Genomic DNA, 27,921 nt, shown 5'->3' with positions numbered 1-27,921 from the left:
AAAAAATGCATGAGCAATGCAGCCCTCGTGCCTTTTTGCAGTTCGTGTATAAAGCAAAGCCTCTCCCTGAGCATCCCACACCTTTCCATGGGCAGGGGGCCACCTCAGCTCCCCGCATTGCTGACACCATCCCTGGCTCCCCGCAGCCTGCCTTCACCCTGCATCCTGCTGTTTGCATGGCTCGAGCTACACAGAGCAACTGGGGGCAGAATGCACCAAAGAGGGAAAAGCCAAGAACCAGCTTAGAAGTAAAAAGGAGGAGGTCAGGATCAAACCCACCATACCTTAAGAGTCTGTAGCTGACAGACTGAAAACTCCAGATTTTAGGAAATCGGAGGAATGACAGAGGAAAGCTGCTCAAGTTTCAGGGTCAATGGTTCAGTTATTAATGAAGGTGACATGATTTGATATGAGAGTCCATGACCTCAGATCACAGCTAAGCCTGATCCCTGAGCCTCACTCTAATTTAAACTTCTGCGGGATTTTTATTATCATGAATGCTAAGAGCTAAGAGCTTCACAGGACGGACAATAAAACAATAACAGGCAAGTTGGCCAACAGATCATTATTGAGTTAAACCTCTTGTCAGGGACTAGTCATCTTCTGGTCATGGTTTCCTGGATAACCGTGTTTAAATTGGATGGGTTTAAACACAGACGCATCTCCAGTCGCCTGTGTGTTTTGGAAATGTTTCACTTCCACTGGCACGGGGGTCAAGGCTTTTGCTTGAAGCAGGAGGAAGATAGGAGTGTTTGCTCTGGAGCTGTGTACACTGCTTGCTTCTAACAAGGAGGAAAGGGCTTGCCATCAGCTGCCACCTCTGCAAAAGAAGCGAGAGCAGCTAAATGGTGAAGCAAACTTACTGCAGAAGCTTAGAAAAACAGGGGAGATGTGGCTGCTTTGGAGATGTGAATGAAAGTAAGAGGATTACGGAGCCCTTGAGAGGAGGCATACTTGGCAGGGCTCACAAGATGGCACAAATTACCTCTTCTGATGAGAAAAATATGAAAAAATAATGACGAAAACTTCCAGGAGTCCACATTTAAGGAGACAACTCTGATTTTGGGGGTCCCTAAATGGTGCCTACCTCCTGCTCCCCCAGCTGCTGGCACATCCTGAGCCTGGGTGGTGGCTGGGCTCCCTCCCTCCCCTCTGCTCACAGCCCCAGGAGCAGTTTTCCTCTCCTTGCCTCGCAAACCTTTTGAATCCTACTGGTAGGTGCAGGAAGCATTGTTTACACAGTTGGATACATATTGCTTTTGCACACCACTGTGAGCCATCAGCAGAAATCTCCGCAATGGCCAGCTCGCCAGCCTCTCCTTGGCATAGCCTCTGACTTTCATATATCAAACGAGCAAAAATATTCCAAGCAAAGCAAAACAGAGCAAGTCTTGGCTCCTTGTCCTTTAACATACATATTCAATGTGCAGGAAGCTGGGAAGAGCTATTCATGGGGTTGGCTTGTTTTTGTTGGTTTAGGTTTGGGAAGGGGGGTAGTTTTCAATGCGCACTGCATCCTCCCCAAATTTTAATAAGTGCGTTAAGCCACCGTGATCCCTTTCCTTTTCCTCTCTCCCCCCCCCCTCTTTTTTTTTTTTTTTTTTTTTTTTTAACAGTGTTTAATTTCTACAAGGACATTTCACTTTAAAAGGAAGAAAGGGCTGCACCATAAGGGCTGCAGTGCAAAGCTTTTTCTAGTCATTTCCAACAATATATTTTGGAACTGTTCCCAGTGAACAGGCCAGATTAGCTGCCTTTGGTTCACATTTTACATTGTTTGCTAGATAGGGAAGCTCTGAAAAGCAGACTCTGTCCATAGTTTGGTTGCAATAAAGCTAATTCTATTCAGTCCTATAGCAGTATGATAGCACTTGTGTAGGATTTCCCTTCGCTTGCATATTTATAGGGTCTTGTAGAGCTCCACTGTAGCTCAGTGCCAGCATGAAGAAATCAAGCTGTCAGTAGTTTCTATTTTTGTCCCTACCTATAGTTTCAGTAATGACAAGTGAGTGAGGCAACATATGCATTTCCCATCTACAGGAAAAAATTACTGTCTTCCTTCAGTGTCTTACATCTGTGCTACAACCTATTTTCCTAGGGCTTCAGATTATTATGTTAGCTGATAGTTAACATGTATAAGCGCTGGTCAGGTACAGTGGATTCCAGATATGGCCATTTGTCGAACCCCAAGAGGAGAAGTTTCAATAACTCCAAATTCCTGGTGCTTTTCCTTTTTGCCCTTAAATGGTGGGGGGAGTGGAACCTGCCTAGGAAATAGCTGTGTGGCACCCCAGCTCCTATCGGGCTTTGATCAACACACACGTTCAAGCAAATGAGGATTCTCAACCCAAGATTAAGAGAGCTGCTGATTATATTTGATGTCCTCTTCTTGACCCTGCGTGGTTAACTCATTGCTACAGTTTCTGCACGAGCTGCTGAAATGGGGGCAGACACCACCAGCGTCCCAGCCATGGTCAGCAGCACCACGCAGGTCTACCAAACAGCTCCCCAGGCAAGGGGAGAGATTTGGGGTTGCAGCTCCAATGCTAACAAATTGTTCCCAAAGCTGCTGAATCATTAAGTCAATGCCTGCATCATTTGCAATCTCCTCTTTTTATCCAATATTTGTGCATCCAATATGGATGCTTCAGCCCCACCTGAGTGTGGCCACCCCACAAATGCCACCTCACCCAGGAGCTCCAGCAGCCACAGGACCCTGCCTTGTGAGGGTGGTGGGCAAGGCAGGCACCCACCCTGGCTTGCAGCTGCTTTGTCTTGACAGCATCAGGGCCCTTGCAGCCCCAGCCATGACTGTACCAGGTCTTCAGTGACAGCTAATAAGTAGGAACTGCACCCCACTGCTTTGCAAAGCTGCAACTCAGAGCTCCTTCAGAGATTATACTTATTTAAATGAGAAGAAGACATTGGGCTTTAACAAAAGCTCATAAGGAAAATAGCTTGACAACTTTGATAACAAGAAATAAACTCTTTTTCATATTATTTCCTCTCCTCCACAGCTCCATCCTCTCCTTCCCTACAGCCTGCAGAAGCAGATTTTTATCCCCTATTTGCTTCTGTTTAGAGAACATACTGTTTGGAAGCGGGGTATGGACACCTCAACGTTCAACCTTTGTCTGTGAGGATCCTCCACCTGAACTGACTTCTTTTTGGACTCCAATGCACCAAAAAGAACAGGCAGAATTGAGATAGGAGGGGAGGGAGACAGGGGACAAAGCCAGAGCTGTTGGGCTAGGCTATAAATAAAAAGCAGAAAAAATATGTTAAAAAATACAAGGCAACGCTATAAATCCCTCTCTCCTGTGTGAGCAAGCTACTGTATTACCGAGCTGGTGGGGCTGTGAGACTTCCCGTTACTTTATAGTCCATGACGATCACCCTCTTATGCTGCCACAGTATAACAAGCAAATGTCCCGACTCCCAGGAAGCCACTCGTAAAAAGATGCACTGCACAGTATCTTACAGTCCTCAGAGTAAGAGAAGCGAAAAGAAAGGATTTTTTGCCCTTTAAACCTGTTACTTATTTTGCTAATTTTGTTCGATTTTTTTTTTTTTTCCTGGGGCAAGGGGTGCTGGAAGGTGGGGAGGAAGAGAGGGTGAAGAGGAGGAGGAGGTGGAGGAGGAGGGAGCCTGAAGGCAGCCGGAGCTGGGGAGCCTTCCTGCTTGTTAATACACAGGCAAAATGATATGCACATATACAGCTCCGCAAGCTACCACGGGGAGGGAAGTAACACAAAGGAGCCATTTATTGCCTGAAAACTGTCTCTGAACAAACCCATTGTGTTAAAGTAATACAAATTCACAACACCTTCCTGCCTCCTTCTCCATCTGGATCTGTGCTAGTTTGGGGAGCGGGCGCTGCCGCCACGGCCGCTCAGCATCCTCTCGAGGTCACCTCCAGGGGCCAGATACCACGCTGATAACACAGGGGTGAGGGAGAATTGGGGGGAGAGAGGATAACTTGGCCAGGAGACTCTTAAAAATCCATCAACTCATTTCTGGCCAGGCTGCAGGTTTATCTGGCGAGGCAATTTAAATCCAAGAACCAGAAGGAGGTATCTTTTGATGTAACATTTTGTTCTTTTTACTGAATACAAAGTTATTCCAGGCAATGCAGTTGGCCTGAAATAGTTATCAGTTACAAAACCAGGACTGCTCCTATCTCCTCTCCTTGTGCAATGCTAAGAAGATCCTCCCGCTGAGCTCCAAAGTAGGGGAAAAGCTATTAATTAAAAATAATTCTCCACGTTAAGGCTTGCCGCCTAAAGCTCAGTTAATATTAAGGAAATTCCAGCCGTTCACTCCCTGCTGCTGGAGCCTTTTCTTTCTCTATTTTGTTTTGCTAAGCTTTTTGAGAATATACACGGAGATTGCCTCGACGTCTCCAGCCCCTTCCCTTTCCTCCCCAAAATTCAGAGCCTGCTCTTCCCCATTTTGGGGAGGCCCTGACCTGCTGGTCTGGGTCACTCCAGGGGGACAGCAGGTTTGTTCCCCTTCCACCTCCGCCACCCTTCTCTCAAGGAGAGGTGATAACAGAGGGACCCCCGCGACCCTCGTTCCACCCGAGGTGTTAACGCCAGCCAGAAGAAATGAGTTTTCCTGCCTTCCTGCTCCCGCTGAGCATCACAGCTCCGCTTCTCAAAATACCTGCCCTCAATTTTCAAAGCCAGCAGCCTCGGATGCATTTAGCCTTTTCTGCTGCTTGGAGGTGCTTGTCACTCTGGACCTGGACAATGGGGCAGGTCTGTAAAGTTAGGACAAGTAAATGTCCTTGCCCCTGAGCCATGTTTTGCCCCTGAGCCAAGACATGGGACTGATAGGGAAGAGCAGGAAAGGTAGCAAAATCCTGGGTCCTTAGTCAAATAGGACCTTAGCTGAGGGACTGGGATCTGAAGCTGGACTTGAAAATTACAGGGAGATCACAGAGAGCCAAACTCCCTGTATTTCTGCATCCAGTTGTTCAACAGCTGATATGAGGAAAACTTCCTCTCCTGCTAACTGATGGCAATACGTTTCAGGCCAGCAATGCTAAACAACGTGGAGGGATCTTCTGAAAAATATTTAAAAAAAATCTACATTTCATCAGGTATTCCCACAGTGTTTGGGAAATGCAGAAACAGTGCAGAAATGGAAAATGGAAGAAAACAAGAAACTAATCAATGTTCAAAAACATTATTTTATCTTGTGGGGAAAGGTTGAAATTAAGGTTGAAATTAAATGCTTTTTTATGCTTAAATATTACAGAACTGCAGCAAATAAGCTGATTTCAACAGTAACAATATTAGTGCAAGATTCCTGCCTTTACAGTATCTCAAAGAGTCTATAAACCATACATTTTGTGCTCTTATTTTCTTGATAGCTACGTAAGGTTAAAAAAATTTACTATTTCCATTACTTTTTTTTTTTTTTCTGAATTCATGCAGGAATCTTTCAGAGAACAGACCCCAAACAGTTGTTTTATCAAATTCTAACTTTTACCGTTTCAGACTCCATTGTGATGAAACATGATGTCAGAACAAAAGCCTCATTTCTTCAGTGCACACATTTTAAAGCCATTACTTTCATTTTCTCAAGTAGGAAAATATAAAATAAAATAAAATAAAATAAAATAAAATAAAATAAAATAAAATAAAATAAAATAAAATAAAATAAAATAAAATAAAATAAAATAAAAAAGATGAAGAAGAAAAACAGAGATACCTTCAGATTTTTTTTTTTTATGATTCCCCATTTTTTTTTTTGAAGATAAGTAAGCCTAAAAAAAGGTTTAATTGAAACAGTTTCTGTGTTTTCAGGCAGTAAGTTTTTAGCAGACAATTTTAAGTGTACTTTTCTAAATGTTCTTTTCTACCAAAATAAAGGTTAGGGATGGTAGTGACAAAGACAGTATATGACTGGAAAAAGTATTTCATACATCACTGTGAATTTACATAGAGCTGTAAAATGTGTTAGGTTGAGCAGGATTCCGCTAGGACAGAGAAACAAATAAACTCTTCATTCTTGAGTATTAGTCTTACTAAGATGGGAATGTAGGTCCCAATTCATTAAAGCGTTCATTAAAGTCCATACTTAGACACACATACCTGAGTCTGACTGAAATCATGGAGGCTGGAAATCAACTTAAGGTTTTATTTCTGTGAGGTTTAGGGTCCAAAAAAGCAGCAGAGCCAGCTAGCACGGGAGAGAACGAGTCACCTATCGTGTACATGCTTTCTTACAAAACCGTCCCTGCACCACAGTGCTAACACACGGCCAGCAAAGCCAGATGAATGCATTCCCATGGGAATTTGTGTTGGACTCCCAGCATGGATTACCTGAAGGTGACTATGAATCTCTGCTTGCTGTTGATATAGGATTTATGTGGAGCAGGCATGTCAGAGCTAAGCTAAGAAAGAAAGTGGTGCTTTAAACTATGTCCTAGCCAAAATGTGGTGATGTATTTCTGTTGATCTTTAGCAGTGGTGGTGATGTGGCCCATGGTGCTGACCCCTTATGCTACCACTGCCACTGCCCCTTTCATTGAGAAATTATTCCCTGCATTATTACTGCATCTATTATAAATAACACTTAGATTCATAGATAGCACTCAAACATATCTTTCAGGAAGTCGTGTAAATTGTACCCTTGATTTCTTAAGTTCTTCTCCTTCCCTTAAAATTTTTCACCCCGCCTGAATTCACACACGTTCACACTGAGTTTCCCAGTGAGTCACCCAGGTTGTTTCGTGGGCCACGTCGATTCATCAGCAAAATGTTAACGTGAGCTCTTTAGAATGAAAAACCACAGGATGTTTTATTTGAACTGCACAAGCAAGCCCTTTCCCGAGTCCTCACTGAAGGATGCGGTGCTCTCTGTGAGCTGAAGAGCAGCTAGTCATGCAGCTTGTTACTCACTTTTCTTTCATGGGAAGCTCATCCCAAATGCCTGCAAGAGAAATTACTGAATACAATGCCACTGCCTACCTCACTTTATTTATACTGTAATAAATACAAATCAAACAACACTTTTGATGTGAGAGCTAACGATTGAGAATCTCACATCCATGTGAGGCTGCTTTCCATTTCCTACCGTGATATTAATTTGTAATTTTTCGACCTGTCTCTGCAATTACTTTTTAAGCTCCTCTATTTCACATCATCAATCCCACTCGTAAGACTGCAAGTCACCTAGATGCCATCTGTTGAAAAACAGAGTGATGGAAAGTCTGAATAATGCACTGAGTCAGGGTTATAGATGCTACATTTTGACATACTCAGAGGCATAAAGCTGGGGGAACAGATTAATAATTACTTTACCTGAAACTAAATCAGTTCATCTTTAAAGGCCTGACCACAGGCTGAAGCTAGTTCTATAAATACCTTGGTTTAGTCAGGTCTAATTCAAACAAACTGGGTATGCAAATATTCAACACTCCAATGGCAAGATGCTTTCTCTGATAGTTCTTGCTTTAGCATGTCAATCTGAAACCTTGATTGCTTTTCTCACACTTCTTTGGATGAAAGGACATAAACAGCAATGAAAACCAGTTCTTTAATATGCTTCTCTTCAATTCAATTCAAACATACACTTATTGCAAAAAGAACAACATGAACTGAGGAAAAAAAAAAAAAAAAGAATGGAGAGCACCATAATGTAATAGCAAGTGCAAAGCAATTTTCATTCCTGGATCCTGGACGATTCATGTACAGAGCAATTTTTCTACTATATAGGAAAAAAAAAAAAAAAAAAAAAAGGATAGGGACAGAGTATGTATTTCCAGTATAAATTGGGAATAGCTTAGGAAATGTTGGTTTTTAATCTAATTTATGCATTTTTGCAAACTTTAAAACCATTGTTAATAATCTATACTTGGCATGATGAAGAGTGTATACATATTATTCCAGAGGACAAAAAAGTCCTAAATCTTACTGGCTTGGATTCTTTGACCTCAACAAGTTTAGTCTGAAAACATTTGTTACATGATGAAAAGCTTTGTGAGAATGCTAATAACATTCTTAAAGGGTTAATGATGCCTAACTGATTGGCACTAAAAACTAGATTTCATTTGGTATAGTGACAGAGAAACTCTGCCACCAGGAGTATACATTCATGCCCACATTATTACAGGACAATTTAGGTCATCTTATTTTAAATTTCATGGCTCTGTAACATAGATGTAAATCAAAGTCAGTGAGGCAAATGATGATTTTTCCATAGTGAGATTTTTATAGTCTTGATCTTGAAAATATGCTTTGGGCCCAAGCTGTCTATCAAAATCCTTTCAATTAGCTAAAGGAGTTTGTGTTGCTGCTAGTGTACCATTACAATCAGAAAACAAAAGCAGAAAGCTTTCAGAATGAGGCACGTCTCATCATTTTAAAAATCTGGGCTATACTAATAATTAACATTTTTAAAAGACTTGGAATAATAAGGTGTTCGGGTCTAGAAACATGTGGCTATTGAAATGGTGAGACTTCATACTGAGGCACACCCAGAGACTTAAGCAAATATTATGTGCTGGTAGTATGGCTCAAAACACCGCAGAAAGCCAAGTGTTTACTTTGTGAATGTATAGAAAGGTGTGTGTGTGTACACCTGCACACGTAATTTGTTTTTGAAGGATTTCAAGTATTTAATTGCATGATTGTAACATGCAGGTTCAGCCACATACAAGCAATCCCTTGCTTTAATAAACACACCATGAATTTGATATATTGATTGTTTGCTTTTTTAGACCTGATTTATCTGTCACTTCCATTTCCAGATTTGATTTATTGGTCAATTCCTTTTCAAGATTTGATGTATTAGTCATTTTCTTTTCAAGATTTGATTAAAGCACGTTGCATAAGCTCTTCCAGATCTATTTCTAAATATTGCACATATATCTAGTTTGTATGTTTAAAATCTTAATTCCAAAACTTTCTTGATTAATAATTCATCTCTTTCTATCTGGAGCTATTCCTTGTTATACATGAGTATAATCAGAATTAGATGAAACAAGCAATTACAGTGGACATAAAATACAGTAACTGTAGTTTTACAATAAATTGCACTCTCTGAAGCTTTAAAGAGAGTCTGGAGATTTATTAAAAAGCATTAAGACAAAATAGGTAAAATTTGAGTTCTAGCTTCAAAGCTTTTATGCTCTAGAATCACATGCTGCAAAAGCAAACAGAAGGGAATTCGAGCTCTGCGGCTCCGATTGCCCCAGGGATACAAAACAGGGAATCTCAAAATAAGGTACAGGACTTCTCTTGTAATGCTAAAAGGCACAGGGGCAAATCTTTGGGGAAATAAGACATGTGCAGAGCCACAGGAGGGAGATGTCTGGTCCCAAGTCTACACCCACTGAAGCCAGTCCAAGGTGCACATTTTTGACCATATTTTCAAACTGGACAGAACAAAGATTATTTTTTTTCCCCCTAAAAATAAAGCAGAGGCTTTAGCTAAAGCATAAAGAAGAGCTCACTTTCTAAACCTGCCCCTTCAGAACAGCAGGTCTCATACTGAAACACCTTTCTTGGCCCTTTGCTGCAGGATCAGGTTGGTCCAACCCAAGTCGTCTTTGGGATGGGGAAATCCTGGTATAAAGGACTGTTACCAAGGCCAGCTTGTGCTGCTACCCCAAAAGATTTCACCAGGTGGCCAAAGCAGGTCAGGTCCTGCTGTACAGTGGACCCAGAATGGATTCAGACATGGGGCAACTGTCTGAAGCAAGGGGTCATCCTCTGAGTGGGACAAAACCCGATGGAGTTACAGACTCCATGGTGAACGCAATGAAAGGAGTGAGGTGAGCCTTGACTGACTGGCCAAGTTCCAGCAGAGGTAATTAAATTCTGCCTAGCTAAACTCTTTCTGCACCAAGATAGAGGTTTGTTATCTACTTCCTAATCCGCCCCAAACTGTGGGCAATGCTGTTTTATACAGTCAGACAGCTGCTTGATTCCAACGGTGTGTGAAAGGAGCTGTAACCATCCATCTCTTATCTGCCCCACAGGGGTGTTTTGAGGGCTAATTAATAAATATTTGGAAAGATGAAAGGCACTCAGGAAGTACAAGGCATTACTATTTCACACTCACCTCTGAGCAGATCTCTATAAACTGTATGACCTGGGCATTCAAACAGTTACATGAATGTGTTTCAGCATTAGCTCCCTGAATGGTTCATAACACAAAAGGGTCCTATCCTGCCAAAGGCTGAGCACCGCCCAGCAGGATCTGATCACCAAAGCTCCCACTGAATCCAACAGAAATTGAGAGTGCTTCTCGTACAGCAAAAGATGCTTGGCTACTCACAAAATGAGGCTGCCTTTGAGGAAAACCCATTTGTGCTTTAACACACCTATTTCATGTTTCTGGTAACAGCTCAGGACAATGGCCACCAAAGTCAAAAGAAGCTTTTCTAGTGGGTTTAGTGAGAGTTTGATTTGAGAAACAGAAAGAGCAGCACACAGCGGGCAGCAGCTGGCTCTGAGAACTACACAGCTGCCCTCTCTCTGCACAACTGTCCCTGGGAGTAAGGAGTGTGCAGAGTTATAGAGAAATACAACAGGGAGATGCCAAGGTCAGAGCTGAGGATCTGAGTCCCTACCTCTGACCCTGCAAAACTGATAGAACAGTAATGATAAAAAAGATGGCAAGGGTTGCTAGTGCCACGATTAGGATTTATGGGGAACCTGTACATCCAAACACTGTCACCTCTTTTCTGTATGACAGCTCATGAGCAACATACCCCGGAAAGCTGCATCTTAGCTGGGTGACTCATCTGCCTCTGCCATTGACTGGGTGTGGCATCACTTTATGTGGACAAGGAGAAATCAGAGAAAGTTATTTAAAATGATACCTTCCCATGTTCAGTTATTGAGCTGCAATAAGTTCCAATATAATAGCTGGCAATTACAAAAAATTCTTAGGATGGACTAAATGCTACTATTCCTTTTGCTATACAAAACCTTCTACAGCATTTTTTTAAATTTATTTTATATGGTGATACAACTACAATGTTGTACAACATTGCTCATCTTTTGGAGAAAACAGATTTCAGAATTGCTCAATGAATTGTTGTACTCGAGTATTATAAAATCTAGCATAGCATCACAGAAACATATGAAGAATTTCTCAGCACTTTTTGAGAAGACCTAGCACAGGAGAAGTCACCTGCTCCCCACAGACAGGTACCTTGAATTTGGTGAGACGTAATAACCCGTTTCCCATAAAGCAGGGCAGCCCATTTCCTGGCCCCACGAAGATCTGTCTGAGGGTAAATCACTCCTGCCAAAGGTCTTGAACCTAAAGACTCAGAAGAAGACACTATACGGTAAAAGGCCTACATACACTTCAAAAGATGGAGTCCATAACCATATGTCTGGGTGCATTTCAAAGGGTGGGATTGTCTGAGCCAGAAAAATCTATGGACTTTCGCTGAACTTTTTTACGTCTCTAAAATTATCTGAGATCCCTTATTTCCACACGCATCCAGTAACGACTTCCTGTCCTCCTCTACCACTCCAAAAGTCAATTCTACCCTGTCCAAGACAAACCATCCCCTTGAGATAGGACAGGCTTTTGCCCCAAGTGAATTAACATCCAGCCCCCTCTTGCTTTCCCAGCAGAGCTTCCCCCTCTCTTTTCCACTATGCCAGCGTTTCCCACACAGCGCAAATCCACACTGAAATACTTCGCACAGCAGGGAGCCAATTCTCACACCATGAAATGCCAAATCCTCCAGAACATGTAAAACAAACACTTTGCAGTTTGCATGCTGCACTTGTTGAAACGCAAAATGGGTCTAATACTTTGTTTTTCATCTGCTGCCTTCTCTCTGAGACGACGTTTCAAGACAAACAGGTTGAGCGTGGGTACAGTGTGGAAGTGGTTTCAATGAGGTTTTGTACAACCTAGTTCCCACCACTGCACACAAAGCATCCATGTACCCTCTGCTTCAAAGGTGCTTGCTGGTGGTGTGGGTGGCTCGGACAGAAGACGGGGATCTCGTTTGTGCTGACTGGGCTTCTGAGAAGCGGCTCACCACGTACATCACTCTGCAACAGCTTACAGTGCTTCCAGCAACAACACTCGGAGTCAGAGCCATCACCTGCCACCGCTCCCATGTCAATGAAGCTCTGAATGTGCTGTCACAGGAAACTACAGAATTACCCTTCCACAAATGGACAGTGCTTACAGTGCTATTTGGAAAAAAGAAAAAAAATTAAAATGAAATAAAAACAACAGCACAGATATTGTCTCTCACTCTTTCACCTACTGCTGTACCCAGGGCATTTACATCTACAGCCCAACAAGGAACAGATGTTGGGTGATTGAAAAACTTGAGCCTTCCATTGTTTTATTGACTTGTCACCACAGAGAAATTTGTTTTAATTTACTTTAAAAGTAAATGAGTTGATCTTCATAAAACTGGTGGCAAGTCACAGTTCTTAATGAGGATGTTAAACAAGGATTCTGTTTAACAACCAGAGGCACCAATTCTAAGTGCAATGCCTATTTGAACAGACACATCTATCTTCCTTTTTGAAACATTCTGCTTTATTTTCAAGACGTTCAATATACACGGGGTGGGGGGGTGGGGGGAGGGAAGAAAAAAGTGTGTGAGCCCTTGAATGCCTGCATAAAATTTAGACTGATTTCAGTTCCCCAGAAATCCATCCCAACCCCCGTATTGCCAGCCCAAACCAAGCTTTGAGGACATGGTGTCACTCAGGTACCGGAATGTGAAAGAGGTCTTCCAACCACATCAACACCACCATGTGGGATCGCTTCCCACGTTGGCCATGAAGAATACACTCATGAACACAAGAAGTCAATGAGGCAAGAAGTCTTTAGAGACTAGAGATGGAGATACCTCCTTTGTAAAGTAACACAGAGTTTTCGAAGGATAAAGAAGAGACTGTCACCTCTTCCACCTTCATGTGTGTGTATCACCTTACTACAAAATGAAAAATGGAAAATGAAGAAAGAAGAAAGGAAAAAGAAAGAAACAGCTGTTCTGTATGTCCAAACTGACAGGATTGAGTGGAGCCTGGGCAGCAGGTAATGCCACATGGCCAAGAGAACCTTTTTGAGCCCAGTGCTTGCTCAGGCTCTCAGTTCAGCACATTCACAGCACTAAAGCTGGAGTACCAATTTCCCCAGGATTCAGAGAAAATAGCTCTAATTAGTCACAAGCACTTCTTCCCACAGCTCCCTGCAAGTCTCCTCCAGGCATAGACAAGGCCTCAGCCAACTCTGGTAGCCTGAGAAAAGCTGAGCCCAAGGTGTTAACGGCTGTGAATACAATGCAGTTAATTTAATTGGGTTGTCCATCCTTGATATTTGAAAAGTCCCTTTTAAATGTTACAACTTTTTTTTTTTTTTTTTCTGTTGTTCAGCAACTGAGTTACTATTTTCTCCTGAACTCCATTTTCATTTTAATGCTGATTCTCAGTTTCTTTTGCAAACTGAATGAAGGTGAAACTCTCCCAGTAATATACCACCCTTTTGAGAAACTTATTTCCTTTTGGTGCAGTTTCTAACAGATAGAGCTATAATGGCCAAAATAAATTTTATCCCAGAAATGCAGAAAGCTGAAAGTTAAGCTTAACTTATAAACCCTTTTTAAGAGAGAAAAAATCATGCCAGCCTTATCACCATGACAGTCACAGTTGTTTAGATTTATTATGCAATGGTAATCAGGCTATACAATAAATTTGCTATAGTAATGCATTAATCACTTTGTAAAGAAAAATGAACTACTTAAAGGAAGACAATACATTTTTTCTCTCTTCTTCCCCATAGTATAATTGGGTCCTCAGTTCCATTCTTTAGAGAAGGAAGCATATATTTTCACTTCTGCTACATCTCTGATTTGAGCCAATGGCTCAGCAAGGTCACCACCATTTTACTTCCTACAGAACTGAGCTCCACAAATATTTCTCAGTCAGATCTTTCTTTAGAGGTCTGAAATGCTTGGGCTAAAATGTCTACCTGTTAGTTGCTTTTTTTCTGATTCAGCATACATTTTCAGTGTATACATGAATTTTATACTTTTGGATGAAATGACTTTCAGTGGGATTCATAGAAGAAAAGCTGCTGGGAAATATTTTCTTGCAAGTAAATACCTTTGTTTTGTTCCAGGACAACTCCTTACAAAACTCCCAGGCACGGCACCAGAAGACAATGAGGAAAGCAGAATTAGCAGGCTCCATTTCCTCTCATTTTTCCAAGGAACAAAGTGAATATTCCTTGAACGGGCCCTAATGTCACCTCCAGCATTTTTTTTAAAAAAAAGCAACAAAGAGCCTACAGCCTACAGCAAAACCTAGGTCTGTGCAGATGGCTGAAAAATATTCTTTGGCCCAACATCATCGGTGGCATTTGGGGAGAACTTCCTTCTGCCACAAAGACGAAACAGGATCTACCCAAAGCTACACTGAAGCTGGCAGCTTTTGAAATGCTAGATCTGATTGACAATGCCACCTGAGCTGCTAATGAAACCAGTGAAACTCACGACACAATCTTCAAGTAGCACCTTGGACGTGTACCTGCAACTATGAAGAGGCTGCATCCTATCTCCCCTTCTTTTTTGTATGTGAAATTACAAAACATCAAAGTTATAATTTACCACTATTTAAAACACATTTCCCAATGCCTGTCAGTAAGTTCTGGCTGTACATTGTACTAATGCATTCCTGTTACAGAGGTAAACTCATGGGAAGACTGCGGTTAACGCACATAGGTAAAGAAACGCTCCCTGCCCTCCATCCCGCAGAAGAAAAATTATCAGTGTAAGAATTAAATTATTCCCCTTTCAGATGTTGTAAAGCCTCCAGGCAGCATCCTAACAGTCCTTTTCAGCACAGGTAAATTGAATTCCAGCAAGTTTACTGTATGTGGACTCTTCAGAGGAGATATTAAATAGCAAAGGCATGACCATAACCTATGAAAAAAGACCAAAAAGCCTGGTGTTGTTTAGTCTAGAGAAAAGGAGGCTGCAGCAAGCCATAACAACAGCCGTCAAATATGCTAAGGGTCAGTGCAAAGAGGAAAGGCGTACGGTGTTCTGGGTGACCAGGACAAGGCGTAAGGGACCTGCACCACAGGAAAGCTCCTCTGGTTAGACAAGGGGAAAGGTTTCTGAGCAGCGACAGGAGCCAAGGTCTGTAAGGGAGCCTCCAGGGAGGCTGTGCCCTCTCCAGGGGGGTCTTCAAAACCAGGCTATGCAAATATCTGTCAGGGATAATGCAGCCTGTCTGACCCTGCCTCACGGCACAGGGACGGATTACATAGCCTCTCGAGATTTCTTGCAACCCTGTTTCATTTATGATTTTATACAGCGGAGCCCCCAAGGGTAATTTTCCCCACTGCCCAAGGTTTTCCCTTATCTATTCAGTGCTGGCGCATTATTCCTTCCCGTTTACTTGATCTGGGTTGTGCTCATGTAAACAAAAAGACTGGTGTCCGCAGGCCAGCCAGACCACAGCATCCATCTCCACTGTTCTGATCAGTCACCTACTTCTTATGCTAATTAGTACACAGATGGCAGGGTGGTTGGTGTAAGAATGCAAGAATTTGGGTCAAAGTTGGAGGATTGCTTTGAGACGAATTGTGTTAAAAATATGCAAATAATTCTAAAAATTTTGGTGGATTTTCCTGGCATCTTCATGGGTATGTGGCTCTGCTGTTTGAGGGAATTACTGAGCAGGACATGATGCCTGGCTTCTCTCAGCGGGGATGAGACCAGTGCTTTGCTCTTCTGCTGAAGGTGCTCGTGTCTCCCATTTGTGTACAGGGAAATGCAGCAAGGCCACAATGCCCAGATGTGACCTCAGATACAGAAATGTCACTCTAGGTGGTGGAAGGGACGAGATTTTTACCACCCTTTTCTTTCACCCCTGTAACTGGGCCAATACACCAGGTCAAGTAACTGCTCACCTCGTGAAATGTGCAGAGGGAAGAGGGCATGATGCTAGGGGCATCTGTGAGTGGAGATTTGGGACTGCCCCCCAGGAGCCATGGGGATCCTGTTATGAGAAAAAGGTCAGACCTTCTGCCATCAGCATGCACAAGAGTCTCAGGCAAATCTAAACACCAGCATTACTGAAGAAAAAGCCTTGCAAAAGCTGCCTTTGCACGTCTACATCCCAAAAGAGAAAAGACAGCTCCAAAATGTGCCTCAGTCTGCAAAGCCCCCCAAACTCAGGGAAGTGGGATGCTAAGCAGTGACCTGCTGTACCAAAAAGCGAGCCTCCAGACACGCACCAGTGCTGCATGCCCACCAGCACCCAGTTTGCCATGGGCAAAGGAGAGGCTTCCTGGTAGGTTCTTGCTTGCTTGGATTAAATTGAATTTTAAATTTTGTAAAGCTTCAGTAACTGCAAAATAGTCCTTAAAAAAAAAAAAAAAAGACAACAAAAAAAAAGAAAAGTAAACCAATGCCTCTTCTACTTTAGCCTCTCCAGTTTAATTTCTTTCAAACTTTTTTCTGCTGTATATATTATGGCAATGCATAACATAACGCTTTTTGGTGCATTTTCTCTCAGAAGTGGAGTATTTATTTCACAAATTAAATTAGCTTTCTTGATTGCAAGCTGGGAAAACTAGTATATAATAAATTATAAGGAATGCTTGACCAGATCATACGTCAATAAATAATCCTCACACTTAATCTGAAAACCACTAGGTAGTTGGAGCGATGACTGATTTAACACTGCCCATTTAGTTTACCTGTGATACCATGTTATTTAAATTCAAGATTTTACATTAAATATAATCTGGACTAAAACTTTCATTTAGAAATAATTGAAAATTTTAAGGGATTTTTCCTTTTCTTTCTCTTTTTTATTTTTTTTAAAAATTTAATTAAAAACACAAGATGAAATAAATATTTTAGGCAACCAGCAACAAAATGGGAAAATACCATGTGTTTGGGGTTTTAGTGCCCTCTGAGTGCTGGAATTTATTTGCAGCAAGCAGAAAATAGACAGCAAGCATAAAAATTCAGCAGATTCCCGCTAGTAAAATTATTTATCAAGCTAACAAGGGAGGAACCCTTCTAGTAGCAACAAGCCAGCAAGGAAAAGACGTGCCTTTATATTTTACCTTTGGGTTAGCACACCAGTAAAAATGCCAACTGACAAGCACTTCACATAAACATTTCTTTCTAAATGAGCTGCCTTGTTAGAAAAAAAATCTAAGCAAAGGAGTGCTACAGTCAACAGACAGAAAAACCCAGGATGAATACTACATTGCTCCATAGTACAGAAAAATATAAATAAAGACATAAAAATAATGTAGATGCATAAATGACTTTAATAAATTAACACTTCATTGTGCATTTAAAATAACTACTTGGGCTATAAATCTATCTTAGTTTCAGTTCCACCAAGAAAGAATACATCCAGTTATCTGTTATTTAGATCTTACCTTTGGAACTGTATGTACACACACACACACACACACAGATATATATGCAATCACTGTGCTGTTGTTAGCTGTGCTACTCAAGCCCCATTGCAATATTTATCGTATATTTATTTTACAACTGAAACCCTGAAGTCGGTTTTACAGTTTAGTTTAACGATACCAAACTTTGATTATAAATTATAAGTGGCTTTATTGCCAGCCTGAAGAGGCAAAAATTTGGAGACACTCGATTGCCTGATCCCAATTAAATTTTAAAGAAACAGTAAAGTGACACACATTCTCCGAATAGCTGAGCTCTAAGGAGAGCTGCAAATGACTCCTGTCAGCTGTATAGAGGGGCTCTACCCTCAGAGCACTTCTTTGCTAGAATGAACATTTGACAATTGTCAGCAAGCTTTAGAATAAAACCAAACTAAACAAAAGAAAACAACAACAACAACAAAAATCCCAAGGATCTTTCTTAACCGTTATTATTTTCATTGCAGAAAAAAAAATAGCTTGTGGGAGGGTAGGGGGCAAAATCAGACTCAGCGCTTTGTCTGATTCTGCAACTCAGGAAGCAAAACCTGCGACAGTTGTTGACAAAGAGAAAACAAAAAGGAAAGTTTTACACTATCTGGAGTGGTAAGAGGGATGCACAGGCATTTCTGGCCAATCTCACGATTTTCTGACTGCAGCCCAGAGCCAGACACTGAGTGGCTTGCTCTGAACTCCGAAGGCAGGCGAGAAGGATGGAGAAAGGTAGGAACAAAGGGAAAAAAATGAAAAGAAAAAAAAAAAAGAAAGAAAAAAGAGTTTTTATTTGAGCTTTTGCTCCCCTCAAAGCCTGGCATTTTTCTCGCCTCTGCAGCACTCACAATGCAGGGAGGGAATGCACCATCTCCCACTCCCTGCGCCAGCCAGCTGAGCTGCTTCTCCAGCCGACCCAGGGCATTGCTTGGGCTGGGGGAGAGAGTCGCCAGCTCCAAAATCACCACCCAGGGGCCTGATCCTGCATTCTTCTCACACCCAAATATTCCTGCAAAAACAATGGGAGTCTTGGGTGTGCGGGAAATGCCGAAGTGAGCTGGCATTTGTTAACTGCTGATGGATTACATTAATATGAATATTTGTCTGTAGGGGACAAACACTTTTGAGCAGCGAGCACAACATTATGGGCAAAACATCAGCAATAATAACAAAAAAGGGTAGAGAGAAACATCATTGATGTAAACCATGAAATAAATAATATATGTCAACTTTTATGTTTCTTGGCTTTGATCTGGGAACAGCTGACATTAAGTCCAGGAACTGATACCTTTTTAGCTGAGAAGACACAAGATGTCAAGTTAGATTTTTTAGCGCAAGGCCAACATGTGAAAACAAAGCTAAAAGAGTTGGAGAAATGAGCGTAACAGAAAACACAGAGATTATCTCATGTCTTTGGAAAGAAAATGATGGGAGTTTCCACAAAAGCCGTGTGGTTAATATAATCTGTTCCACGCTTTTCCTTTCTCTCCTTATTAGAGTATAATTTGGGTCTGAGTGATATGGAAATAGATCCCTCCTGAGACATGGAGAGGCAGTGCTGCAGGTAGGGCAGATGCCGAACAAGGTCTGCAGCGTGTACTTGTGTACAACCCTCGCTCCCTGATCCCTGCCTGCCTCTCTTCTCAACTCGCTCGCCCAGCCAAGGAGTGCCTCCGTGGAGCACAAGAGAGCTGCTCTCGCCTTTGATCGAGCAAATCTGGCCCATTGTTTCTCGCTTGATTGCTACCAGCACCGGCTTTCTGGCATGGGTCTAAGCCCGGAGCCTTGCCGTCAGCTTCCCTACGCTCCTGACCACTTACACCACATAAATAGGAGCAGACCGTGGCCCTAGTTGTCTGTATCACAGTTGAAGATGGGAAAAGCGGGTTGTTCTCATCTATGCTTACGACTGTTCCTGGTTAAAATGACAGACAGAAAGTAACAGGCACACAGAAAAAAAAAAAAAAAATCAATGTGATTCTCCTGTTAAAATGCAGCCCCCCAGAAAGCAGCCCTCCTTCACAGGAGACCCAAACCAGCTTTTGCCCGGTCCTGTCCCGATGTCGGACCCAGCCCCTCATCCCCACCTAGCCACTGCCCTCACCGAGCTCCTGCAGCGCTCAACATCCCTGGAGCCAGGGCCGGTCCCTGCTCCGCAGTCCTGCCAAGCATCCCAGCTGCCAGGAATTTGTGCCAAGGGAATATCGGTGGTGCAGCACAGCGTGCGGAGCAAATTTGCTTAATTTAGCCCAGGCCTTAATCTCGGTGACTTCGGCAAGCTTGTTTGTGTGCAGAAGGGCTGGGGAGCCCAGTTCTCAGATGTCAATAAGCCAGCACAATACCTCTGCACAACATGAAGCCAGCTATTTAATTACCTATCACTGCTAACAAAAGCTCTCTTTATTTTGATTAACTTTGAGAGAACAAGGTTCCCTACCACCAGAGTATGTTTAAATAATTACACAATACAGAATAACATGCCTGGAAACACAAAAAGAAGGGGGAGCAGGCAGAGGGGAAAGAAGAAAGGGAAGACATAAACTCAGTCTTGCTTCCCAATTTAAACTACGAATGACCTCTGGGTCAATTTTTCAGAATATCTCAGATCAATTCAATTCTCACCTCCGCTGCCTACCTGCTAGCAAATGAACTTACTGTGCCTTCCAATAGACAGAAATGACTAAAAGGAAATCGCATTTAGCTGCATCTGAATAACCATGGTTATTAGATGATGCGTGCAGAGGAAAAATTACCATTCCCCTTCTCCTTCTACTCTTTCGGTTGTCATTCTCACCTCACTGGTGATTAAGATGTAGGATGCTCTTGCAGATTGTTAATTAGGTGTTAATATCTGCAAGGGGCCACAGCAAGCTCCTACACCTGAGGTCATTTCTCAGAAGTCGGGCTGTCTCCAGTGACAGTACCTGTAATTCCCAGAGCTAGTTTGATTCCCACTCAACAGCTGGAGCTAGTGTTTCTTTCATGTCTGGTTTCATTTCCTATCTGAAATTATATGAGTGCTAATATCTTTATTATCTTTCCCGGAGAAGTGCAATGCTCGAGCATGGCACAGCGTGTTGCTCACAGGCTTTCTTATTTATTTATTTATCTCCCCCCACCCTCCCACCCCCCAGCATTTTTGGAACATTTCAAGCAAAAATCTTTATGACCAGCAAATGTAGAGCTGTAGACTCCATTACAGATCGGGGGGTTAGAGAGTAGGAGGGAGACTAATAACATGGGGACTAAAGAAAAGCAAGGCTGCACCGCTGCTGAATGATAATGGCTTGAACCTTGGGAAATGAATGTAATGGCACCGAGGAATTACAAGGACAAATGGGACCTTTACATACCTTGCAGGTGCACAGCAGTTATTCCATATATGTGTGTATGTGTGTACATATAGGATTTTAGGATGTATATTTGGGGGGGGGAGGGGGTTTGGAGAGGGGCACATAACTGAACCATGATTTGCTTACATTTTGACTGATCCAAATGAGTTGTGTTTCATTCAGAAAATCACCTGCTCCCAGAGTGCCTGACCTGTGGAGGGGTTTCTCACTCTGACAGAAGTCCCAGACATCACAAGTGTCGCTGCGGGAGCAGCTGCCCCCCCATCCCGGGAGCGGTAGATGGGGCTTGTGCCGGTGGCTGCCCCGTGCATTTCTTGCCCTAGGACATGAAGTAAGGTGAACAGCGAGCACTCCACCACACTGGCCTTCATTAGAAGGCTTCCATTGCAGCGATTTTTTAACTCTCACAAAAGCCTAGAAGGTAAGAATTAATTATCCGGGTTTATAACTGTGTAAACTGAGATATAAAGAGATCAACGGTAACAGACCTTTAGAAGACACCTAAGATAACAAGTTTAAAGTGCTGCAGTATTTTGCTGAATCTAGAATCAAAGAACTGGGTCAAAGTCTCACAAGTGAGTCAGGCTGTAACTCCCAGCTCTCGATTTCTGCACTCTAAACATCAGGACTATATGTGGAAGCCTGAGAAGTAATTTTACACATGGGACGTTAAATCAGTACTTTTCCTGTCTCATCAATCTCCCGTATTTTGGTACAGTGTGAGTCATTTCATAAGTGGCACAAATTAGGAAATCCAAAAGAGAAGTTTTAAAAATATTTCAGTTTTTGTAGCAGTTAACTTAAAATCCTCTATTAGAATTAAACAAAAGCTAAAGCCACATCAGTGGAAAAATATTTTAGAGTTTATTTTAAAAACAGGGAAAACTATTAAATTGATTTTACTGGGAATTTGGTGGGAGTAAAAACTGTCAGATATGTCACACAGAACTTTCTCTTTGCTCATGAAGACTCAAAATATTTTGATAATTCATATTCTCAGGAATAAGCTAGAAAGGAGTGTGAGACATTGTGAAAGTTTCTTCTTTTTTCTCTCTCTCTTTTTTTTTTTCAGTTTGTTTGTTTGTTTGTTTTTAAATACTAGAAAACAGGTTTTTTACTTATGTAAAATGACCAGTAAATTGTACAGAATATGTTTGGGAAGAGAAAATGAAGGGAGATATGTTACTATCAATTTCTTAGCAAGAACAGCATGTTGCCTCCCATTTGAAATAAAAGATTCTCATTTAGACTTAATATAGCACATCTGCTTGAAAAATACGTACAAGGCTCCCATTGACTGCAATGGGAAACTTGCCAATAATATTTCATGGAAGTTATCTTGATATCAGGCTCAAAACATAAAGACATTTTAAAGGGATGGCTAACTCAACAATGGGAAGTTAAAAATAACTCACTCATACACAAAGAAACATGATTGTTTTTACAGTTGTTGGCTTTAATTTTCAATTTTATCAGATATATGGTCTTAGAATAAAACTTGGGGTCTACTTGCAGGGACGTCAGGCAGCTTGACATCACAGGCTGTGGCCATGAAATGAAATATGATGCCACAAACAACAGTCAGATTTGGTTGTACATCAAAAATACACTTGAAAAACATGAGAAAGCAAAAGGTCTTGTACAAAACACAAATCTCTTTTAAAAATGCATGTGCGAATGCAGGAATAGCAGTGAAAAGTAAGCAAATATATACTTTAAGATTGCCGTGATTTCCCTTGTGTGAAAGGTCTTAGAGGTAAACTGAAAAGGGAACAGAAAATATATTTCTGTTCTTTACTGCTTCTTGTTCTCTCCTTAGTTTTAGGGCTCACCCAGATGGGGGAATTATGTAGTAAAACATACCGCACTGCTACCCATTCCCAGGGTGGACACTCCTGCTCCAGAGTAAAAGTGGATTATTTTATTTTATTTTACTTTATTTTATTTTATTTTATTTTATTTTATTTTATTTTATTTTATTTTATTTTATTTTGTTTTGTTTTGTTTTGTTTTGTTTTGTTTTGTTTTGTTTTGTTTTGTTTTGTTTTGTTTTATTTTTAAAGCAGCTTAAGCTATACTGGGGAGGGTTTGGGGGGGATCCACTTTTACTCCCAGATAGGATCACCCATCCAGGGAATTCACAGCACAGCTACTGACTGATAAATTCATATCTTGCTTTTTATTAGTATGACTTGCTCCATAGACGTTCGCACGCTGGTGAAAATCTGGGGCCTGTGAATTCAATGGGGCTTTTACCAAAGCTGTGGTGGGGCCAGGACCTTTTCTTTCACTTGGGATGGAGGCAGGGAGCAGTTTAGATCCTAGGGTCCATCATTTCCACGTCCTGCCCTTGGAGCATTACTTAAGCCCTTCAGAGACCCTGGCTTTGTCTTGAAAAATTAAATATTAACAGTTACACAGTGATAAAAGCCACCAGATTTCTTCTCCTTCACTTCATTTTTAAGAGAAAGCTGGGCTGTAGTTTATGTGTCAGAACCAAATTCTGCTTTCCAACATTATCACGCCAATCAGAAAATAATTGAGCAGGTTTCAGGATGTTGGAAGATGGAAAAGCTGTTCTTCACCAAACAAAATACACTGAAGTCGGATAAAATAGGTATCAAACATGTCTGGGGTTATGTATGTACTGGGAGGGATGTTTGCCACGGCTACTGGGAGTCCTGCACATGGAACTGGCCAACACATGGCCCTTGGAAAATAACACTTGCCTTAAGAAATACCGCAGTGTATCCTCAGTGGCTGCAAATCCTGCTGCCATTAGACACGAGGGGGAAATTATGGTGAGGACGTCTTAACCAGCACCCGCCAAATGCTCCGGTCATATTTGTAAAGGGAATTGCCTTGAAATGCTAAAAGTATGCCAGAAATAACATAATTTGTTCAAAGTAGTCAAGTTAGTCAGTTAGACCATGGAGACCACTGTCCACTACTAGAAACGTGCAGGCTGAAATCCCCTTAATCAAAGCACCTCCATGAATAGCAATGAATATCTCCATGGAGCGCGCCTCCAGAGAGTGTGGAGTATTGGAGTCTTCATAGCTCAGCTTATTATTCCTAATATCACAGAGACACTCCCCTGAATTGTCCTTCTCCTTCCCAAATTCCCCATCTGACCAGATGTCTTTCTCTTTCTTGCTTTCACCTGTCAATCATGCTCACAGCTGAAATTTGATTTCTCTCCCAACAGTAACCTTAGATGAAATATTACCATAGGGGTCAGATCTGTCTGAACCTTGCCATAAAAGTTCGTTAACTCTTCCGAGACCCGACAGCTATTTGCTTAAAAGTAACAGATTTTGCTGCTGTTTTATCCTATCATCTGTGACAGGGTAACCACAAAATATTGGAAGGAAGGAGCAATGAATTGTCCCAGAGCAGCAGGTTAAGCAAGTCCCAAGATCACAAGTGCACATCAGGGAAAAAAGCTTTTGCTTTTTCTTTCTTTTTTTTTTTTTTTAATATATGGATAACATGAATTTATATCACTTATATGATTTATATATATCTAATAATCACATACATAAATTACAGGAACTGGGAAAGGCTTCCTCCCAGATTATTGCAATTGCAGCCATTACACTGAAAAAGAAGGTGATGAACAGGAGCTGCTCCTTCAATGAAATGTTTCCTTGAGGAGCCCACTTCTGCAGGCTGTATACCAACAAAAACTCCTTTCTATCCTATTTGGTGTAAAGTCTAGAGTGCTGGCTACCCCTTCCCCACTCTCACTCATATTTTAAATGTTTTTTTTTAATAAAAGCTAATTACATGAGCTAATAAAATACTCTTTTATAGTAGCACATTATGTTTGATCAAAGTGTGGTAGGGTGTATTCTTAACTAAAACAGAACTTTTCATAACAAAATTCAGGCAGGGATCTCTGTCATTGCAACCTTGAAGCTCATTTAAGCCATTTAGTATTTTTTTTACAGTTGAGGTCAATAAAAATCAGATTCCATGTGGAGGAAAAAAAAAAAAAGTGCCTGCTTGAATCTAGCAGGGAAAGGGCCTGAACATTTAATCCCCACATTTTTGTTAGCGGCATATTTTTTAGTCAATGTTGACAGACTGAATGAACATGAGTTTGACGAGGAAAGCAGTGCTGTGAATTAAACTCTATTGTAAATTGGGAGTACAGAAGTTGCCTAACACAGCCTCATGATTTTCATCAAGATCTGAAGGAGACCTTCAGAAGACCCATCCTTATTCCCCATAGCTGATATCTGAAACACTAGCGCTTGAAGAAAAAGAAAGAAAACATTTGCAAAGGATTACATATGAGTTGTGGGACATGGGAGAGCTGCCTGCCTGACAAAAGTACAAAGCCCAATCACTGCAGAATGCTTCTTGTAGGCACCTGAAAGCCAGCCTCATCCGAAAGCCTGGAAGCTGCACCGGGAGACTGCCAGTGGCTCCCGGGCTCTGACCGCAGCTCCCTGTGAGCAGCAGGAAACAAAGCGGTGACATTACCATCCCTCCCGAAATACGAGAAATTGCTAATGAAAGTGAAAACATACCTTTTTTTTTTTTGACCTCAGGTAACAGGGAATTTCACATCACCGTTGTAGAAGATTCTCTCGGGTACCTAATTTAGTAAATATATTAAAATATGCCATTATTAAAAGGAATTTTTAGCATTGTAAAACATGTCTGTTGTGCCACTATTGTACAAATAGGTTCTCTTATGTTCAAATCCAAAATTAAATTCAGACAGTCTCATGTACTGTATATTAACTGTCTGTGAGTGAAGAAGAAAATTAAAACAGTTTAAAATGAAACATTTCTAGCTTGCACATCTGGTCTCTACTTAGCATTAATAACAGGAGAATTTTACCAATAAATTACCTTAAAAACATATTTTTGCCTCACAGTGAATATCACCTTCTAAAATCTGAAAATGTATTTTTTGTATTTTTTTTTTCTTAATGATTATTATTAGCTACACTAATGTAATTGGCAAAATAATAATCAATTTCTGTACACGTTCCATTATTTCCCAGACAGTACTTTAATAACAAAAACAGAGCTGTCATTTCTCCCTGCGGTCGTTCACACTGTACAAATTCCTACTGTCAACATATATTTAAAATCTAATTTAAAAAGAAATTCAACATACATAGAGTGAATCTTTGTACAATAAATGAGGAAAGTCAGTGAGTCAATCTGTGTTTCTTAAGCATGGATATTTTGTTGTGTCCCCTATATTTAACTTTCTCTCCCTGGGTATATATACACAGGCATGTACATATATTTTCTATAAACTGCCTGCAGGAACGTTTCAGCTCCATCAAGTTATTGTAATAGTACAGCATAATCAGAGCGAGGATAAACCACGAGCCTGATCGTTTTTTATTAAAAAAAAAAATAGCAAGACGCACTATAGGCGCTTTTTCAGTAATTTAATGCCAGAACGGCTCTGCAGCTTTTACAAAACTCGCCTGCACGTTTTGTGCCAGCAGGATTGCCCCTCTCCCTTCCAGCATCACTCAGGAAGGTGCAGCGTGTCCCAGGGCTCCCCATGCGGGAAGCACCAGGTCCCTTCAGGGGACAATTCGACATTCAGTCATTTTTTTTCTAGGAAACCTTTTGCCTGACGTCTGGGGCTGAGCTGCTGCTTTGTGACAGCTCCTCTGCCTCCCTCACCCCGCCGCTGATCCCCTCCCAGGGATTTTGGAGAAGGGGGGCAGCGCTTCTTTAAACACGATGCTTGGCATGCGGCCCAGGATCTCTTAAATACAGTGACTCCTGTAGACCTTTGGTGTCATTTTCCTCAAGATGACCTTTGCTTTCATGCCCAGTGGTGAATCCATCCTGTTATTAATGCGTTCGGCCGACAGGAACAGGTATTCAGGTCTCACACCTGAAGAGCATCGAGAAAGCGATGTGGTCAGCCTGCTTTTATCATGCTTAGCCTTTGATGAGGACATCCCTTATCTAAAACCACAACAGTTCAGCCACATCACAGGAGACCTGAAGCAGAGTGGAAGGAACCCGCTTCCACCGGCAAGGCGCATTTATTCATTTAGCAGGTTTATTAAACTATCAGTTTATTAATAAGGAAAGAGACTAAGAAAGTAAGACAGCAGGAAGGCAGCCAGAGACACTGAGCAGATTTGTTAATTTAAGAGGGCTGATAACTTCCTTTTATTTTATCTGGCAGAGTTGGTGCAAGAGAGTTATACTTGAATAAGTTTTCTGCTCTATGCTGAGCTATTTTAAAAGGATTTCACAATAAAGGAAGCTGAAAGACTGTGCACAGTCTGGAGACTGTATCTGGTGTGACATGAATATAGTATTTTAAACAGATTTAATCTTACAGTATTCCCTCCTCTACAATGACTTTGCAGGAGGAAACCCTATGGAAAGTAAAATCTGTTCAACCCACACCACAAAACACTGAATCGCACTGCAGGTTCCAGCATTTCTTCCTACGTATTAAAATGCTTTCATCAGTGATTTTAGAAACAGTTAAGTTTTGGTGAAGGGAGAAAAAAAAAGGCAGAAAAAAAGAAAAAAAAAAAAAAAAAACTAGGTCTTATTTGGTTCACTTTCAGGTTCATTTTCATTGCCACTAATGTTTCAGTGCAACAGCTCCAAGTGCCTGAGAGAGCAGGGGTTGTTCATAGCGGAGAGCACCGCAGCTTTAGAAGTGATACCAACAACTCAAACTGATTCTGTCTCCATCCGTTTCAGCATCGTGACAACCCACTACCAAGGCCTTGGCAAGACATTTTGTTTTAAATTGGAGAAGTGGGGTTCAGGCTTCAGGAGAGGGAGTTTACTTGCTTTCTTTAAGAAAGGGCTTTAAGCTTAATCACATCCATGCTCCATCCATCGTATAGATTTGGGAAACTCAGCCTCGGAAAGCTGTTCTCCTCTGTACTTCAGATTCTTTAAAAGCCATGAAATGTAAATCCTGCTCCCCCCACTCTCCTTGCTCCCTGCAGAGATCTCAGGGTCTGATCCAAAATGCCATTAAAAAAGATCCCTTTGATTTCAGAGGGGTTTAGATTAGACACAGGTGAAAAAGAAAAAAAAAAAAAGGAAGGAAAAAGAAAAAGGGGAGAAGAAAGAAAATAAAAAGAAAAAAAGGCAAGAAGTGAAAGGGAAAGGAAAAAAGAAA

General features: G+C 41.4%; 1 protein-coding gene across 9 annotated transcripts in view; it reads right to left on the bottom strand.

Annotated features, from left to right (window-relative positions):
• The window catches only part of MAF (MAF bZIP transcription factor), a 177,164-nt gene that overhangs the window by 139,488 nt on the left and 9,755 nt on the right, over nt 1–27,921 (bottom strand). For 4 of the 9 annotated variants that reach the window (XR_005268829.2, XR_005268830.2, XM_038185414.2 and 1 more), the window contains one exon: nt 25,316–25,383. Coding sequence is in view for 5 of the 9 variants with exons in the window: in XM_038185414.2 (XP_038041342.1) it covers nt 25,350–25,383 (34 nt within the window). In the remaining 4 variants the exon portion in view is untranslated. Of the gene's footprint in view, nt 1–11,792; nt 12,183–24,230; nt 25,235–25,315; nt 25,384–27,921 lie in introns of those variants that run through there. The other 5 variants (XR_005268831.2, XM_072043794.1, XR_011812229.1 and 2 more) reach the window with 3 other exon arrangements.

The sequence above is a fragment of the Anas platyrhynchos genome, chromosome 12, assembly GCF_047663525.1.
Source record: "Anas platyrhynchos isolate ZD024472 breed Pekin duck chromosome 12, IASCAAS_PekinDuck_T2T, whole genome shotgun sequence".
NCBI lineage: Eukaryota > Metazoa > Chordata > Aves > Anseriformes > Anatidae > Anas > Anas platyrhynchos.
This window is presented reverse-complemented; position numbering and strand designations above follow the sequence as displayed.